General features: G+C 36.3%; 1 protein-coding gene across 1 annotated transcript in view; it reads left to right on the forward strand.

The window, feature by feature from the left end:
* The window catches only part of LOC140847577 (UDP-N-acetylglucosamine transferase subunit ALG13-like), a 69,558-nt gene that overhangs the window by 38,482 nt on the left and 10,569 nt on the right, over nt 1-20,507 (forward strand). Inside the window, 14 exon segments of the mRNA XM_073228278.1 lie at nt 42-123; nt 323-482; nt 2,081-2,156; nt 3,149-3,257; nt 4,387-4,451; nt 4,792-4,892; nt 5,734-5,861; nt 6,551-6,785; nt 7,256-7,344; nt 7,532-7,689; nt 8,054-8,174; nt 10,436-10,491; nt 13,794-13,865; nt 14,333-14,498. Coding sequence (XP_073084379.1) covers nt 42-123; nt 323-482; nt 2,081-2,156; nt 3,149-3,257; nt 4,387-4,451; nt 4,792-4,892; nt 5,734-5,861; nt 6,551-6,785; nt 7,256-7,344; nt 7,532-7,689; nt 8,054-8,174; nt 10,436-10,491; nt 13,794-13,865; nt 14,333-14,498 — 1,618 coding nt within the window.

Below are 20,507 nucleotides of genomic sequence, written 5' to 3' on the forward strand. Positions count from 1 at the left end.
TAACATTCACGTAATTGTTTTCTGTGTGCTTTTTTCTTCAGATTCTACTCTGCTCTTCAAGTAATGGGCATTATGATTCAGTATACTCAAAACAGTTTCAGTCAAGTGCTGCTGTTTGTCAAGGTACTTGAAGACTTTATAAATGTTCTGGTGTGATTTCAGGTGATTTGTTGGCCATCTTTAAATTGAAGGACCCACCATGAATAGCTCTTTTAAAACCCTGCTGACACCTGTTAAATTTGTATACTGGTTAATAGCTGTTTACATGGTTATAGAACCACCTTATTTTGATAATTTGCATTTTGGTCATTTCTTCCTTTAGCTATATTGTATGAAATTCTCTATAAAGATGTGTTTGTTGTGGATGAAGAAAAGTTGAAGACTGCAGTTCAGTTGTTTCGAAGTAGTTCCAGAAAGAACAGAAACAATGTGACTGGCAGTGAGGATGACCTTATTGACTACAAGAGTTCAGCTCAGGATAGGTAATAAAGGGAAAGGGGAAGTCAATCACGAGATCGTTATGTTCATGTTTCTATGCATCATCATTTGAAAGTGGAAGGGACCTGGAAGCTTATGACTTAGACTACACATATGAATGTATGTATATGTGTATTTATAAGGATATACATTTTTTTAATGAGGAAAGAGAAGTTTTACCAAAAAGGCAGCCTGTACTGTGAGTTGCTCAGGCTTTGTGGGGTTTGGTGCAAGTTGGAATCTAGTTTTTTTATTGCTAGAAGAGACTTTAGAACTATCAAATCCCATGATTCTCAAACTTCAGTTGTATACAAAATATTTAGGGTGCTTGTTAGAAAGGCAGATTCTTGGGCCTACCTTCACAAAATTTGATGTCAGAGTGAAGTTAAGAATCTGCTCCTTTAACAAGTATACCCAAGTATTCAGATGTAGGTAAGCTGTGGACCACATATTGACAAAAACTGATTCAGAACCACCACCATCATTCTGTAGAAGGTAACTGAGGTTCAGAGTGGTTACTTGACACACATCCATCTAGTAAAGAATCTCTCAGGGTAAGACTAGTTTTAGAAGCTTTTGAGTGTCTGCTTTGCGTACTCCCTAAGTATGTAGATTGAGGCAGCCATTAAACAGATTTAGTCAAAAACTTACATTTAAAATTGTAGTTTTATATTCTTGATTCCTAGTTCTGTCTGGAAATTCAGAGAGGTTTGGTTCCAGTCAGGTATCACATTGTCTTTTTGTCATGAAGTTCTATTTCTTGGATGTTTAATGCTTGCGATTATTTTCTTTTTTTGGTAGAAGAGGGTTTTTTGGGTGTTTGTTTTAAAGCTTATATGGGAATGCAGGAGGTAGCTGCCATATATCAGGGTGAAAGTTTCTTTTCACTGATTTTGTCTTAAGGGCTTCAGGCTTACAGAAACTACAGTAGTAGGAAGTCAAGGTATATTGGTTATCTATTGCATAACAATATTACCACAAACTCATCAGCTTAGCATAACACACTTATCTCCCAATTTATGTGGGTTAGGAGTCTGGGTATAGCTTAGCTGGGTTTTCTGCTTAGGGTCTCACTCTAGTCTGCAATGAGGATGTTAGTATTGAGTTCTTACCTGGAGTTTTGACTGGAAGGATCCACTCCCCTACTCACATGGTTCTTGTCAGCATTCCGTTCCTTTCAGCTGTAGGACTACGATTTATTTGCTGGCTGTCAGCTAGAGGTAACCCTCAGCTCTTTACTACATGGGGCTGGAGAACATGGCTGCTTGTTTTCTTAGAGTCATAGAGCTACCAGCAACATAGTCACTACATTCTTATGTTAATGTAATGATACACATCCTATTGGTTAGAAGCAAACTAAGGGAGAGGGGGATCACACAAGGGCATGATTATAGGGGCCATTCCCCACAGATTATAGGAGGTAATCTGCTGAGTATACTTTCAAAAAAGGAAGCATAAAGGTAAATGTTGGGATGAAATACTATTTGCCTCATTTTTAGAACTGAGCTACTTTAACCACTAGGTGGTGGTACAGATGTCAGGCTTAAGACTTCTTAGCTTCTGCATTTATATGAAGCTCTTTGTTCTAAATCTTTTTAATTAGGACTGAAGAGTTAGGTGCCTGCTGCGATGCTGAAAATATACCAGAGGAGTACAGTGAAGGAACAGATGAAGCAAAGGTTTGAGATTTTCTAGGGCAAAGAAATTTCATATTCTTGGCATATGGCATCATAACTTAAACTAGTTAAGGTCAAATAAGTCCATTCTAGTTAAACGGGGTGGTGGAAAAGTTGATGTCTTCCTTTGTGGAAGTCTTAATCTGAAAATCTAAAATACGTGCTTAATGTTCTCTCTATTTCTATTCTTCAGGAATTGTAGATTTTTTTTCAAAGTAATCCAAACCCTTGAGAAATTTCAGCTCTTTTCAAGTTATATTTCAAACCCAATAGATAATTAGTTTGTAATCAGTCTTCTGATGCTAAGGTTTCTTTTTGTCATTAAAAAATATAATAACCCTGTTCTGCAAAGAAAATGGTTGATAATCATGGTTGAAGAAACAGGAGAAATGTTACCATCTGTATAGGCATAAAATCAAGCAGACCTTCCATTTGAAGCTAGCTATGTAGGACATTATTACAGTAATCACTGTGTATGCTTCAAGTGCTGATAATTTGGGGAAATAATTGAACAAAAGGAAGTAGAAGAGTGGAAGAAGGCAATTCCTTTGGAAATCGTAACAAATTTTGACGAAAGCAAACTTTTCAGATTTTTTCCCAGTTATTTTAGGGTATAGAAACACTTGCACCTCTGTGTGCATATCAAAATGAGACTCGTTGAATATTTGTGATTGAATCTTTAATGTTGGTCTGTATTGCATTGATTTATATGTGTCATGTCTTGAGTTGTTGGCTGCTTTAGACAAAATTTCCCTTATGCCATATTTTTAGATCGTTTGCGTAATTGCTTCTTTAGTCTCCTCACCTTTCAGATGCAATAAATAAAATTTATTGTGGCATACATTTATTCTTTTAATAAAGAAGGAAAGGAAGCCACATGTACATACTTTTTTAAAAAAAGAAAAGGAAGAAAAGAACCTGATTCTTCCTTCTTCATAGAAGGAAGACTCAAGCTAAGGATGGGGAGTTTGTAGCATGATTATTTTTTATTTTAGTCTCCAGGAAACCAGTCAAAGATGCCCTTCCCTTACAAGGTGCTCAGAGCCCTGGATCCGGAAATCTATCATAATGTAGAATTTGATGTTTGGTTGGACAGCAAAAAAGGTAATGACATGTCAACAGAATACTTTTGAATCCTGACAGATCCAGGAGAATAATTTTGCAGATTGTTTCTAACAAGAGATGTTATTAGATGTCAATGTACTGTTAGGTTAAAAAAAAAAAAAAACAGCCGGGAACTTTTTAGCTTAATACGTGGTTTAAATCTAAAAGAGGAAACAAATAGACTTAGAAGTGAGGATGGATCTTAGAATCTGATGTTTATCTGGGACATCAACTTTGAAAAGACTGTGTGGTGATAGTGTGTAGATAGCTAGGAGTACCAGAAACTTAAAACTGGAAATAAGCTTATTTAATTTGTTAAGACTTCCCTCATTGATAATACATCAGGTGTCTGCAAACCATGGCCTGTGGACCAAATCTGACCTGCCACCTGTTTTTATGTGTTCCATGAGATAAGAATGGTCTCTATATTTTTAAGTGGCAGAAAAACATGAAAGAACAGTGTATTGTGACACATGAAAATTAAATGAAATTTAGATTTCAGTATCCAAATTTCAGTGACAGAGTTGAGTAGCTGGAACAGTCTTTGTGGCCCACAAAGGTTTAAACATTTACTATGTGGCTCTTTACAGAGAAATGTTGCCAACCCTTAAAATAGGTCGTTGTTTTCTCCTTTTTTGGTAGCTAAGTTGATCAAAGTAAGCCTTAAGTTCTGCCTTCAAGGTAGCCCTTAATGTTTAATATTCAAAAACTTGAACTTTGATGAACCTAGCTATAGTTAATAATCTAGAATGAGGTTATGACCTCATGGAACACAAAATGTTGTTAACAATAAGAGACTGCATGAGGAAGCTGTGTAGTGATACTTTTTTTACATTTTTTTTCTTTAATTGAGCTGTGTTACTTTTAAATGGTACCTTATTGGTGTTTGACCAATTCTAAGATTACAACCTCCAGTTTCCACCTATTTGTGTTTTGTAGAACAAAAATATTCTGGCAGGTCTCCTTAAATTGATTTAGAGGAAAACCCATGAAGAGGAATAGAATGACTCATTAAAACTTTTTAAAAGAAACTTAGCTTATGGTGGTAGCATTATCAAAGACACTGATAAAATATACAAAATCAAATGATGTAGAGCACTTGAGCTTGAATCTTCATTTTTTTTAATAGAACTTCAAAAATCTAATTACATGGAGTATGCTGGGAGACTGTACTATTTGGGAGACAAGTGTCAGGTTAGTTCTTTCTTTAAAGAATTAGTAATATGTTCCTCCAAATAATTTGTGGCTTTAGTTACTAACATAAAGTTTAGAAAACTAATTTACAAAGTGCTAGAAAAATGTGCCTTCTCATGTTTGTGTTAAATTTTAATTACAAATGTTTGTGATTAGATATAAGGCTCTTTCAGCATGTGCTGCCTCCATTGAACCAGACTGCCAGTGTTGATTATCAACTGGTTTAATAAGTACACATCTGAACTCCATTTGGGAGAAGTGATCTTTTTATTTGGCAGAAGCCAGATAATGTCTGTCAACCTGAGACTAGATATATTCTTACTGTCTCTTCCCATTTCAGGTTCACTTGGATTCAGGTGGAAGATACTATGATGCTCATATTCAGGAACTTGGAAATGAGAACCATTCAGTAACAGTCTTCATTGAAGAACTGGCAGAAAAGTGAGAATATAATAAGTTGTTGAATTACCAAAATCTGTGGCTCTTGATGCTTTTTTGTTGAGAATTACCAGCATGCTAGTAAAAGAACCAAAGTTATATCTGGTAGAAGCTTAAGATAACTTACTTCAAATTGTAAAAGCATATGCTGAAGTATGATGTTTCGGTATACTTACTTGTATAAAAGTTTCTAAATCCTAGGCATTAGCAAACTTATTAGGAATATTAATACAACAGAATTCTGGTATAAAACTGTTCAGATGAATTAGAAAGCGGCTTTGCTAACTGAGCCTCTGCCAGTTGAGAACATTAAACTAGATTATGCTGTCCTAACAACCAAAGAAATCTCAGGCTTAAACCAATAATATTCATTTCTTGTTTAGTATGTTTACAGTCTGTCAGCAAAGAGGACCCAGTCCAGCAAAGGCTCTATCTAGGCATATGTTCCCATGATCACACTTAGGGAATGAGACCAGGACAAATCATGTGCAGGTTCTTCAGGTATCTGCTCACATTTATAGGCCAAAGTGGGTTACACAGATGAGCCTGAAGTCAATGGGGGTGGGAAAATACAATCCTCTTCCAAGGAGAGGGAACAAGTATTTGTAAACTTTTCTACCACAATCTCTCCTCTGGAACAGGATACATACTATAAAGAGCTATGAAATCGTACAAACTATTGTTAGATTTTCTAGTCTGAATAGAAAACCTTAACGGATAGCTAGTGTCAATGTTTTAAGTAGAATACACTTGAAAATGAAGCAAGAGGGGTTGGGATATGTGTAACTACTAAGAATCCAGTCTTGTTGCAATGGCTTCATGGTGACATCTTTACAATTTTAAGGCATGTTGTTCCACTGGCTAACTTAAAACCAGTTACCCCAGTGTCACCTGTTCCTGTCTGGAATCCTGTGCCTGTTCAGAAAGGAAGAGGTTACCAGAAAACTTCGGGGATCTATGGCCCAGAAATGGGTTTGTATGCTGAAGGTTTTATTATTTTCCCCTTCTTGTACTTGTCTATATTGTATTTTTTTTAAGGTATAACATAAGTCTTGTTCTAAGATAGAGTTTCTCAACTTCAGCACTGCTGACATTTTGGGACAGATAACACTTTGTTTTGGGACGTGGTCCTATGCATTGTAGGGCGTTTGCCTGCATCTCTGGCCTCTGTCCATTGAATACTGGTAGCATCCTCTCCCCCAGTTGTGCCAACGAAAAATGCTTCCAGACATTGCCAAATGTGCCCCAAGTAGCAAATTTATCCCTAGTTGAAAATCAGGTTCCTAGGGGATTTTGTATAAAGTTAAGCTGAAATAGATTTTAGAGACAAGATTTCTCAAAAGAATGAGGAAAAACACCTCACAGAAGCAGCCAGGGATATTAATAGGCATAATTTCTTGGTAATATTAATGTAAGCGATGAGAATGACTTTTTTGAGGAGCAAAGTTGCCTATACAAAAGATAAAGTTGAGGTATCTATTGATAGAGATTACCTGCTGGTTTTGCTCTTCCATCCAAATACAAAATTTCCCTCCCTGTATTTATTTGGTTTGTTAAAAAAAAATCTGAGAGTCTTAGGCATTTGTGAGAGATGGGAGGAGACACTACATCTTTTGCTTTGGTTATGAAGTTTATTTGCTGCTTCTTGGTTTGCCTGAAAGCTACGTCAGACGTGAGCATGAAGCAACGGAAGAAGACGGTCAAGAAAGATAGAGGAAAAGAGATTCATATGACTATGGCTTACAGCAAGGGAGACACTCCCTTCCCGCCAAGACTTCAGCGGAGTATGCGTTACGGGCATGACCACTCACAGAAAGCTGGCAATACTATGTCTAGTGAACATTCTCATCCTCAGCATTCATCTCAGAGACTCAGTTGGATAGATGGGATGCCCAGGTAAGGCTTTACTGACTTTAAAAATAATGTACATCTCTATTTAAATACTGTAAATCATTCCTGGACAGAATTACTGTAGAATTTAGAAATATCTTAATAGTTTAGATTTCTCTTATAATATCTGCCTAAAGGGAGCATAGAAGATAGAAGTTATGTATACTTAAATTCTTGTCTAATAGATGTATTGGAAGATAAGTATTCTCAGGGTCTAGGGAAATATGGAGCATTTGGAAGAGATGCTAGGTGATAGAATGCTATCAAGGTGAGTGCCATAAATGTGGCATTATATTCTTGCATGATGGATAGACCTAATACCAGTAGTGAGGAGAGCAAAGCTGTATTTGGATGATTTTAGAAAGATGTTGTTTATTCTGTTTAACTTCAAGAACTGACTTCTCAAGCACTACTAAATAAAGAATTATATTTTCCCTTCCCTCTGTTCTGAGGGATTCATCTCGCTTTATAAATAGGCACAATATGGAGGGCCCTAAAGTTGGTTTTCACCCTGGCCCAGATAAAAGGTGCTACCAGAGCTATGATAACTTCTCCTATAGATCTCGGTAAGTGAATATGCTGTGTTGAGAGAGAAAATGGGTAAGTTTGGCTTCATTGCTAAGTAACAAATACGTGATCTAAATTTTTTTAAAGTTTCAACATTGAGATGTTTGAATTGTTATTTAGAAATTAGAAACAAGATACTACCATGTTCTGTCATTTTTTTCTCCTTCTCATACTCTGAAATACTTGTTCCTTTAGGCGTAGTCAACGCCAAATGCATTGTGTGAATAAGGAGAGTGAGAATAGCTTTGCTCCCGAGAATGGACAGATGCCCAGGGGATTGGAAGAAACCATTACTGTTTGTGAAGTTGAAGAAGAGAGTGAGACTGCTTATCCAACTCTACCTGTAAGTAGGTCAAAGCTTTACTCAAAAAGCTGTTTACCTTTCCCTTTTCCTTTTTTTTAAAATAAAGGCTATGTGGATGTATTTTAGCTTTTTATACAAACAACCAAATAAAGCCCTTTTGGAAAACATGAGTTTTGCATCTTAGAGCTTTTAAAGGTGAAAAACTTTTTTTGAAGCTGTGCTTAGAGATTTGTTGATAGAGGTGGACAAATAATTTGGGCAGTATTTTCTGTTTTCTTTATTATTATTTCTTCATTTTTCTAATGTCAAGTACATTTAAAATACTTATAGCTCTTTTCTTCTGACTACAGAGGGAGAGAACTGCATGTGTATGTTTATGTGTGTGTGTGTGTCTTTGGTACAGAATCATGGAGGACCCTCTACAATGGTTCCTGTTCCTTCGAGATACTATGTTGCAAGGCAAGGATGTAGCTCAGGCACACAGACTTTGAATTCAGAGGAAGGCAATGACCAGAATGACAATGGTGAGTCAGTTACAATTAAATAAATGTTTTGTTTTGAAGATGATTCTGTGGCATTGTAGATTCAAAGTTTTGCGGGTATCTGTTCTGGTTTTTGAAAGTTAACCAGTTCTTGTCTTAGAGCTTTTTAAGTTTTTGAAGATGTTTTGGTATTTCTTAGAAGAACAGACTTCTATTTCTGTAGGCCACTAAATTGTTATAACTTATTTTCAGGTCTCTGCATATGTCTTTAGTGAATTTGATTTGGTGGGACTCCTGTATGGAAAACAACTATTCCTTATTAGTAAAACACTATTCATGTTGTCCTCACAATTTGTATAACTACCTTAGGCTTTTCATATGACTAGCTATTATTTTACGAGACTTCTGTGAGATAACTCTTTCATCCGAGGTAATCTACTTTATGAACATTACTATTCACTGAATCCTATTGACCATCCACTGTACTAAGTAAGTATATTGATAATTTAATAAATTACTTTATCCCTCTGATGGATGTGGTGTCCTCATTTTGTATATGAGGAAACTGAGATAGAAAGGGTAAGTGAATGGCCAAAGTCATACCCTTGGTAAGTGGCAGAGATTTATATTTTTAATAATTGCTTTATTTAGATATCTGCATACCACACAATTCACCTATTTAAAGCATACAATTCAGTGGTGTTTAGTATAGTCAGTGTTGCATACCTACCATCAGCACAATCAATTTTAGAATATTTTAATCATCCCAAAATGAAACCCCGTACTCACTAGCAGCTGCGCCCCATTTTCCCCCCATCTGCCTCCACCCAGCCCTAGGAAACCACCAGTCTGCTTTCTGTCTTAATGGATTTGTCTATTCTGGATATGTCATGTAAATGGAATCATGTAATTGTGGTTCTTTGTGATTGGCAGAGATAATTTTGAATTTAGGTTTGTCTGGCTCTAAAACGTGTGTGTGTGTGTATATATTCTATATATATGTCCTTAACAGTTGTTACAGTGCCTCTCATCACAAGTGTGCTTATTTTTACCATTTTACTGTAAGGTGGCATGCCAGCTGTAGCATTTCTGGAGGAATTGGGTGATTAAAGAGATGCAAAGGAGTCTGAATGACTTACCAGTCAAGTTGCTTATTTTCTTGTGATGATCCTCTTTCTGTTACTTATGTAGAAGGAAATAGATATTTCTAGAAATTTAATACAAAAACATCTAGCACAGGATCAATCTGGGAAGATTTTTTAGGTGCATGTGTTTAAGGATGTGTACTCTCTGCTCTTTTTACTCAGCATGGTCCTTTTGTCTTCTCTCTTTAGCCTGGTGGGTTCCTTCAGATGTACTGCTCACTTGTAGTGGCATAACACAGTCTTTGTTTCTCACCTTAAATCCTAATGTTTGGAGTGGTTGCATGCATGCGTGTTTGATAAGTGATGTGTTTAAGAATCAAATCCAGTTTTGACCTGTGGGATTTTGCTTGGTGGAAAACTATCCAGTTGAAGATTGACTTTCTCTGCATTTCAGTGGCATAGCAATCTTAAAGCAAAGTACCTGAGTCAGTACCTGAGTCCACTAAGCCATCCTTTGAGAACAAACCGATTTTAAATGTATTATTTACCTGAAACAGGTGGAAAAAACAGATGAGGCATGACATATCTGTAATGTCTAACCTTAGCAAACTGTGGGTTATACTCAGATTACTTTGTACACCATTTACTCTTATGTCAAGCACTGTGTTCTTTTCACCCATCCCCACCTATTGATGAGCTAGGTACTGTTATCCATGTCTTATGGTGAAGAAATTGAGATACAAACTAAATAACCTGCCTAAAGTAATACAGTTAATCAGGATTCAAATCTAGACAGTCCTAACTCTAGAGCAATGAACTTAATCACTGGAAAAATTGGACATAGCTGTTTTTCTTTTTATAACCGCTGTCTGACATCTAAGAACTAAGGGAATTTTCAGAGGAGAGATTTGTACTGTTTACAGCCAATTTCTGGCTTTAATATCTCAAATCACTTGTTTCAAGGATGTATACATTTTGGCTTTGAACACGTATCAATAAAACTTGAGAAAAAGCAAGTTTTATTTGGCCATTTGGCTCTGCTGAGCTAAAAAGCCCTACACGAACATCCTCCGTCTGTCTTACGTATAAATACAAAGAATATATGTATCCTTCAGGTCAGTGAGATCTAGATGTAATCTGACATTAATCATTATTTTAAGAAATTTCAAACTCTAAAATAATGCTCACTTTTTACTTTACTTTGGCTATATTCTCTAGAACCAGACTACGAAACTTCAGATGTTCATAGCACAACTGAATCTACAGCAAACTTGGTAGGTATTTAATAATAATGGCCAGCACCTGTAGCTCCTACTATGTACTAGGGCACTGTTCTAACAGCTATACATATAAATATATTTTAATCATAACAATCCTATAAGGTATTTAGGGTATCATTCCCATCTTATGGATGAAGACACTGAGATCCAGAAATTAAGTAACTCATTCAAGATCACACCTCTTTTCTGAAATTAATCTGTTTAGAGATATTCCTAATACATTTCAATACAAGAGGAAATTAAAACATCAGGCATGATATTTTAGAGGATTTTATCACGCTTTTTGTATTAGTAGGAATGGTCCATAATCTCACTTAATATAATGCAAGTTTGCTTCTTGGTTATGCTGCATGTCCAGTGGAGGTCTGCAGGAGGGCTCTGCTCAGGGACTCAGGCTGATGGAAGCTCCATCCACGATTGCCAAGGCAGGAACCAAAAGGTAGTGAATGGTGCACTGCCTCTTACAGCTTCCACCTGGAGATGATATGAGTCACTTTCTTTGCATTTCTTTTTCATCAGCCAGAGTATGTCCCACTAAAGAATCTAGTTTCTCTGTGCCTGGAAGTCAGAAAGTTGGAAATATTTTAAAAGCACTTAAGGACTAAAACAGTTCAACTCAAACTCCCTCCTATAGGCAGAATACTTGATTTCACCTCAAGGGTGTCAACCCCAAAATCCTGTTCAGTGTAATTAACTCAGCCCAAGGTTTCTGGGAAATGTGTAGTACTTTTTGTATTGTGTCCAGATGGGGCTCCTCTTGATCTGGAAGCCTAAAATTAAAAGAGACAAAGTAATTTACCTCCTACACACCCAGGTTATAACAGGGGAGTGGGGACTGAAAAAATTGCAGTAAAAATTCCCAGTTGGGGAAAATGGGAGAAACATTACCTGCTTGTAACAAGTTTGTTACAATAGACAGACATTGTGAGGACCCTCAGCTGAGGCATAGGGACTGCTCCCCAGAGGGGCTCCCTCGTTCACTGTTTTCTAGAACTCTTGGTTACTCAACCTACTTTTTACTTACAGGAAATTGGGGGCCCAAGGGACATTTTGTCTCAGTTGCACAGTTTAGTTGTTATAGATTCTTCAACTGATTTACTATGCTGCTGCTTTGGTTCCTGTTAGTTTCAAGTGCCAATAGCCATACTGCCAGTTCTTTTTTTTTTTAATAGATATACTACTTAGATTTGCTATAATTCTTTGCTTTCTTATTCCTATGTCTCTCTCTTACCTAACTGCAGATACCTTGAGCTTATCAGGAATTGATGGAAGAGCCATCTTTGGATGCTTTTTCGTGAGCCATTTTGTTCAAGTTCAAGATTCATTGGGTGCTATATACTTAGTTTGGATTCTTGCTTTGAAGCCAAGTTTTAACTGTTCTTTGTTGTTCAGAGCATCTATCAATTTTATCTATACCGTACAAGTTTCTATATTCAAGGACTCTATTCCCTTTCATTTTTGCCTGCAAACTACTTCTATATACATGTCTGTCTTAGGATACCTTATTAAACTTGTCTACTAGTAATCACAATATGAAACTTACATTGTTTTCTAAATCTCTTCCCCTAATAGCTTCAAGTTCATAATCTTCTCAAGTTAGGTTTTTGTTACAGCTGCACCCTACTTCTAGTTACCAACTACTGTTTAGTCAGGTTAGCTGTAGTACCAACCTCTGAACATCTCAGCAGCTTCACACAGGACAGTTTTCTTGCTGATATTGTATGTCCAGTGCAGGTTAGTTGCAGGCCTTTGTTCATCATAGTCACTCAGGGACCCAGACTGTTGGACTTGGGCTTTCAAAGTCACCTTGGCAGGGCTAAAGATAGGAAATTGAACACTGGCTTGTATTTCATTGGCCAAGCAAGTCACATGGCCATACCTCACTTTAGGATGAGGCCAGAAGAGCAAGTACCATGTACCCAGGAGAACTGGAATATTTGTGAATAACTTGAATAACTACCCTCTGTTCTCTAACTGATTAGTTTTAACTTTGATAGCTTCAGGAACAAGATTTTTGTTTTTACTGTTTAGGCCATCTTAGGAAGGTGAAAACTATGATGTGCAAGTCTTTTCCCCTTACTTCTCCTTTCCTTTTTTTGCCCCATCTAGAGAAATTGGTTTTTCCCCCTCCTTCATTAGTAGTCTCATATCACATGTCTCTTAAAATAGCCTTTCACTTAAAATAGCGACTTGCACAAAAAAGTGAAAAAAACAAGTAAAAATCTTAACATCAGGGACAATAAGAGTAGACATTTCTTTCTGTTCACGTAATTTCACTTGCCACATGTTCTTTTTTGTTCTGAATTTACTTTATCATACATCACCAGTGGCTTTCAATCTCTTCATAATGTGCTCCACTTCTACCCTGTAGTCACCAAATCCATAGCAAGTTCCTAAGTAATTTTTTCACAGCATTCTGAGGGGAGAGGACCAATGCAGGACTTAAGAGATTTCTGGGCCCAGAACTTCTGAAAAACCATGAACATTTATTCTTACATCTTATTTCCATGCCCAGTTCTCAACTAAATATTTTCCTAGAGTTAAACATTGATACTGGATCTTCAGAGCCAGGGCCAAAGATTGCTTTTCGGCTGGTGCCTTGTCTGTAGTTGAACAGACTTTAGAAACATGCAATCTTATGTCCATGTAAGTTAGGCTTACCTTTGTCACAGAGTGATTCCTCTTGTTTCCTGTGATTACTTCCCTTGATTCCCTCTGCATTATCATTATTACCAATTTCCACTGCTAGTTTTTCTTTCTGTCATGACAATTTGTCATGCATAACTAATCATTTTTAAATCATTTTACTTTGACAAAGACAAGGTCTTGAACCAGAGGGGAGCAGCGTTTGCACTATACCACATCCTTCTTGGATAGGATGTGGCTGAACAACCAGATACCTACCTTTGTCTTAAGTTGCATCTTCAAATGGCATGCTTTCTTTTAGCAAAACTGTTGCTGTTCCTACTGATGTTGAAGCTTTTAAGGCAAGGAAAGGCACTAAGAAAGTGTTTACATTACAGTCCTCCATTTTATTTTAGTATCTACTTTGGGACTAGAGTTGCATATGATCAGGATCTCTGTAGATCAGAAATAGAGCAGTCACCTCAGTCAGGCAGCAGATTGATACCTTCTGGAATATTACCTTAGTAGTCACTTCCAAATTTTAATACTTTGAGGGTATACAATATTCACTTAATTTTAGGAGATGTTGAAACACAGCAGATTTTTTTATTAATGTGTTGTTTGGTTTCTTGATTTCCATTTATGTAACTATATTTCTGTATTCATTAAAGTCTCTTCAGGACAGAGGACCATGTTCTATGTCTCCTCAGGACACATTTACCTCATACAACTACCCCCAGAAGGTAATCTTCATTGTGTTATCAAGCAGTTGCAATGGTCTGAACAGAGGAAAACGAATTTTTTCCTCTTGTTCACTTTGTCCTCCATCATACTTTCAAGAAGCTGCTTATATTTCTATATTAAGTATTATTGTACTTTGTGGTGCCTGGCACAATGAGTAGTAAATTCATTCAACAAATTGAGCATCTGTTGTGATCCAGACACTGTTCTGTGTGCTGGCATTAGACTACACTCATATTCTACTCTGGATCTCTTGTATAATGAGTAAGCTAATACAAATTACCTGTCAAGTCTATGTCATTTACTAAAACTTCCCAAAACTTCCTTCCCATACAGGGTTTACATAAAGATTGACTTCTCGATGTTTTAGTTGTCAGAATACTATTTCATGAAATTTAGGTTCAGGTAAGAGACCAACATTGTTTGAAAAATTGAACTTAGAGTTTTAAACTTTCTTCCACACTTACAGGTGATGGTAAATTCTGCAGCAGTTGCAGCTTCCTGTGCCAGTAATGTTCCAGCTTCAGTCCTATCAAACTGTGCAGCAGCTAATCAAGCTGGAAATACCACTTCAGTTCCCTCAGAGAATGTTATGCAGCCTCTATTTGTATCTCCACCTACACAAGGCAGGCCAGGTAGGTTGTCAGTGGTTGCTACTTTGGAAACCTCTTTTGCTATTCATGAACATGCACATACAACAATTCCACTGATTCGATAGGATTACTTTAATATCCAGTATTAAATTTAAGCTAGTTAATAAAGTATGTTCTATAGTTGAGGAATCCATGATATTTAAGAGGCAGAGTTTCAGTTTTTTTCTTGCAGATTTGGCTTTGATATGATTTTATAGCTATTTTGCTACTCCATTGAGAGTTTAGAGGACTTCACAAGTTTCTTAGACTTTGAGTCAAGTTTTATTGTACAGGAATTAGAGATGTTTCACCCTTCACAGATAATTCCTAAAAAGTTTTCTATAAAATACTTGCCATATAATGAATCATTTTCCCATGAACGTTGTAATAAATAATTATGGGTTCCAGAATTTAAGAAATCTAGGCTTGAATCTTGGTTTAACAACTTAGTAGCTATGTAATTTTGGGTAGGATTTGAACCTTTCTGATCTGTGAATTTGGGCATACTGATAGTAACAACTTACAAATGTAGAATTCCAGTGAGTCAATTAATTGAAAGTTCTCAGAATTCTGGAAAGGTGATGTCAACAGCATAGGTTTTCAATCTGAGTCCCCAAATAAAAATGGAAATAGCAAAACCAAACCATGGACAATACTTACAACAAAACCAGGTGACCAAGGCATCACCCTGAAGCCCCCCAGATTTAAGCAGGTCGGGACAAACCACCAGTCACAAGACTTGCATGCTATCAGGTCTGTGTGGGTGCAAGAAAACAGAAGCACTGGGGCTGTTGTCTGATGGACCTGAGAACAGAAGAACTACAAAAGCGCTAATAATTCATGGGAAAGTGAGGTAGCCAGTTTGGAAGGAGCAGCTAAGACTGGGAAGGGATTTGACCTCTCCAATACTGGGTGAGTGCTTTGGGTACATGGTAAAGGAATTGAAGGGCTTGGAACAATTTAGCCCCTAAGAACACTCAAAACTGACATGCCAAGGAGAAACTGCTGAGAGTGCAATCAAAATTGATCAGTATAGTAAAAAGAGCAGGTCCTGAGTAAAGTTGAGAACAGAGTCAAGCATCCTAGAAAGCATTCATGGTTTTTAATACTGCACAAGAAAATAAAGTCCTATGAAGTTAGAAAAGCTTTCCTGTACTCATTCTAAAGTTCATGAAAAATAATTTCACTTAAAAATGAATGGAAGAAAAGTGCAAAATAAAATTCTGTACAAAGATATTTTGAGGGTAAAGAAAGAATAATATCCTTAAAGGCATGAGGGATGTCAGAAATATGCTTACTTAATTAACTATTTTAGAATGAGCTAAAGACATTAATAAAATGGTATAAAAATAGCAAATGAGTTAGAAAAATTCGTATGTGGCAGACCTCAGGAAAGCATTAGAAATGGAAGAAAGTAATTTCAGTAATGAAGGCAAAACTATAACAAACATGACCAAAAAATATACAACAGATAATGCTTTAAGAGAAAGATGTAAGAAAGAAGGGAAATCTAAAATGAAGAAAAGGAAGATTAAAAAAATCACAAGTGATGTATTAAAGTTAGGCAGAGAGACTAAGCACTGTAGAAGTCCTCCCTGAAGAGGAAAACCAAAGTAAGGAGAAAGAACAAATGATAACACCTGTAATTCAGAAAACTTTTATGAAATTGAAAAAGCTTTAAAACTGTATACTGAAATAGCACTCTGCATACCTGAGAATATTGACCTGGAGCAAGCAACACCAGAACATTCTAGTGTCTGGACTTTAAAGAAAAAGTCCTTTTGTAATCTAGATGAAAGAGCCTATGGGACATAAAAAAAAATGAAATGCAATTCATCAAACTTGATAGTTTCTGCCAGAAGAAAATGGAGGAACATTTGAGATAATAAATAAGAATGTAAACCAAAGATTTTATATCTAATTAAACTGAATATCAGGCCTAAAGGCAGATATAAGAATTGAGAGAATGTTCGTTGCATGAGCCCTTCCTGAAGAACCTACTAAAGCCATGCCATCAAGCAGGGTAATCACTAGCCACATGTGACAATTTAAATTTCAGTTAATTATAGTTGAATAAGCTTTCAGTTGCTCAGTCACCAACCACATGTCAACTGCTCAGAGTCACATGGAGATAGAGGCACGTATATTGGACAGCCCAGAAGTGCTATTCCTGCCATCACAGAGAGTTGCATTGAATGGACATCAGTGTACTAGAGAATGAGCTTTGACTTTAAGACTACTAAAACAATTAGAAACATCAGCATAAGATCTGGTGGTATTAAATACATAATTACTGGAAGAATTGAGACAAACAGGTTAGAGGTTGAGAATTTACTGTTTAATAGCAACAGCCGTATACTTAGACATTGTAGATACAGCATAGGTATTTTTAGCAAACCAGGAGTCTCAATATGGAAGAAAGGTAATACAGATGTGATAAAGAGGCTGAGTAAAAGCTTCTGTGGTCCTTTGAAGGTATCAATATAAACTTAAGGTGTTTTATCTTTAAATATATGTGTATTTTTTGTAGCTTTGTCCACAGAAAAGGCCTAGAAATGATGAATAACCTTAGCACTCAATCTGTAGTCTTGAAATACTATTCCTCACTTAGAAAAAAGGTGGGGGATTTGTGGAGAAATGGCTGCAAGAAATGTTCAAGATGAGCATGGATCATTCTGTCATGGCAGATAGCTAGGAAGAGTTACTGGACTCATGTCAAAACGACTTAGGAGCTGTCTTGAACAGGTTCCCACTGGCCAAAAATGGAGTAATTTAAGCCTCAGCAATGATAATTACAGTAGATTAGAACAAATAAAATGTGTTAAATTTTAAAGTTCTTAATGTTTTTAAATTGGTTACCTTAAGAGGATGATAGGAAACCAGTTCATTTTCTTGAACACTGCAAAATTAAGTGAAAGAAACATTTATCCTGCTTGCCTTGTATGAACTGAACCAATGTGTAACCAAATAGTAGTTGAGGGCAAATGTTTTTGTGTGTGTGTGTGTGTGTGTGTATAGTTAGAATACTAATATACATATACACACACACACACACATATAATCACTGAATAAAAGGGGCAGAACATAATCATTTTGTAGTCCTTACTGAATGGATGGGTATTAAGCAGAAATAGCTGCTGAGATTGCAGAGGTAGTCACGTATTACTTACAGAAGCACCAAGGGAATTAATCCTGAGTCTGATCCAGCCTCCTGGATCCAACTGCCCAATTGCAGGAAATGTGGGAGAACATGTTGAAGTGCACCAAGGGTATGTGATCAGCAAAATCCAGACTGGGAAATTTAACAGGTCCAAGGGCCCAGATTCTTCAAAAAAAAAACTGAAAGGAAATGACAGAGGTGGAGTATGGACCAACAGACTTAAAAGAGATTCAAGACGTGGACTTAAAAAAACTATCTAGGGATACATATTTGAATAACAAAACCCCTAAGACCATAAGGAAATGATATTATGAAAGGATAACAGTTAATTATGGTGGGAAAGGGAGGGTTATGATTGAGCTGGGGCACATGGAATTTTTCTTGAATGGCTGGCAAAGTTTTACTTGATCTTCATTGTGTCCACTTTAAAATAATTCATTTGATGTGTTTTCTTTATGTATAACTTAAAAATTAACTGTTTAGCACAGTGCCTAGAACAGAACCATGCAGTATATGTTAATTACCATAGAAAATTTTCACTGCAGATGTTAAAGTAGACCCTGATTTACTACTTTGTGCTAATTGTAAGGAAAACCCGCTCTGTTTTTAGCAGATGCATGAGCTTGAAAGAAAATGAAGTAACAGCTGAATTAAACATTGTAATGCCTCACTTACAGTCATGGAACGCTTACTCTTTAAATGCCAAATTGTGTTCTATGTAGATATTTCTAAAAATTTATACTGCCTTCATTTATTTTACTTTTTGTTTTTTGTGTCACTTAGGAACCTCAATTGTAAGTCTACTAGTTCATGACTGCTTTTTAGTTATTCTTTATCATTCCCATCAGTCCTCTAGATGAAACAAATCATATTTCGCATTGTGTTATGTGTTTCTCTGGCACCCCATTCCATCCTGTTTTAAGCCACTTCTTACCTACTAGATGCTATGATTGCCTTTTAACATTAGTCTCCTCATAAGCATTAAATCCTGTCAACTGAGTTGTGGTAACTTCGAAGGTGCTTGTCAGAGCTGCGACTAGTGACTCATTTGCCTTGGATGCAAGATTTAAGGAAGTGCCAAAAACCCACAATAATCAAGATAGTACTTTAATGCAGTATTTAAAAAATAAAGGTTAATGCAGAACATATCCATGATAAAGTATTGAAACTTTAAATATACAATCTGTGTGTCAGGCTTAGGGTGAGTTGAATGAGACATTCATTCTTGGGGTTCAAGCAGGTGCAGGCTTGGATCCTGTCTTAATTTAGAATTTTTATATTTTACTTACCATGGGTTATTTTGAGTGTTAACTTGGTGGCCCCTTCAGTTTTGCACCTCGCTACACCTAGGTCCAGGCCTGATCTGTAAGAAGCCGAATCTTACTATGCATATTCATATTCTCCCCAGAAATGTCCTGAAGCAAACTGCACCTACAGAGACAAGGGGGAAAGCACTTTTAGTACATTACATTGGTTTCCATTAATACTTTAGAAAAGTTCCCTTGTCCTGGAGTTACCTCTTGAATTATATACCCTTTAAGCCTATAGAGCCCTATTAAAACTGTGAATGAGAATTCTCATGTATCTCTAGAGAGTAGCTAGAAATTATAAAAGCTTTTTCTTAGGGGGTTTATTACATTATGTATTTACAAGTAAGGTGAGTTCAGATAAAGTTAACCTCCGTATCTCTTCTGCCCTTGATCCTCTCAAGCCCATGAGAACTTACTTAGCTACCTCTGTGTCTAATACTTGGTTTTTATTTAGTGATCATCACCACATTCTGTCTTCAGCTGAGTGAATTTCCTCCGTTTGCTTTTTTAAAATGGTGTGATTTGAGTGCTAGTTTAAGAGGAATAAGAGTAAACAAATCCATGAGGTCTTCAAAGCATTTGGAGATGTTCTAAAAATTAGATTCCTTTTCTAAAACTGTACAAGTGGATATTTCTTTATGCAAAACAAAACTCCAAGACAGGAGCAAGTTTTTAAAGTTTAACTTAGAAACAATAAAATTTGTCTTTTGGTGCCCAGTTAAGTTTTGACAGTGCATAGAGTTGTATAACACCACAACCAAAAAAGAGGTTTCATCACCCCTAAAGAGCTGTTCATCAAGTTTTATATTGCCCTAAGACACAGATTTCCTATTACTATTAGCCTGTAACCGTATAAAGAGTATAGATAAGTGTGTTATTAATATTTATGTCAGTGAATGAAAACAGTGTGGTTTACTTCTAATACTTGGCCTTATTCCTCATTATATTACTAGGATAACAAATACAGCTTGTGTGGACTGTTAGTTGAACTAAGTGTTCTAAAACTGAATTTAAACCTTTATTGAGGAACAAGACTAAATTTTCTATACTTTACAGGATTAAAATTAAAGTGCAGGTAACAATGATAAAATTTAGTACTTGACTTTCTAAGTCAGCTAAAATGATTCAGTTAAACTTGAAAGGTTCTGTCACTCCCCTTTTGTCAAAAATGTAACACATTTTCTGGCATACTGTGCATATATAGGGATATTTTTACTAGGTTGGAACTGAATTATTTCCTTTATCATCATAGAGAAATGTATTCATATTTGAACATATTTGTATTTTAATTGTCAAAAACTGACTCCTATATGAATATTGTTCTTAAAATGTAGTAAAAGGTGTAGAAAGTTAAAGGGATAAGGTATTTCAGCTAGCCTGTTTTAGATTCTGTACATGCTTAGAAATGGAAATATCATGATTTAGAGTTCCTTATGTTACTCCAGTGCTACAACTAGAAACCTTCAAGGATTACTTTATCTGTAATCTGTGCAATTTAGTCTCTCTTACTAGCTAGCTTCTTAATGATCTAAGAGTGGCAGA

Source organism: Manis javanica, chromosome Y (assembly GCF_040802235.1).
Source record: "Manis javanica isolate MJ-LG chromosome Y, MJ_LKY, whole genome shotgun sequence".
NCBI classification, from domain to species: domain Eukaryota; kingdom Metazoa; phylum Chordata; class Mammalia; order Pholidota; family Manidae; genus Manis; species Manis javanica.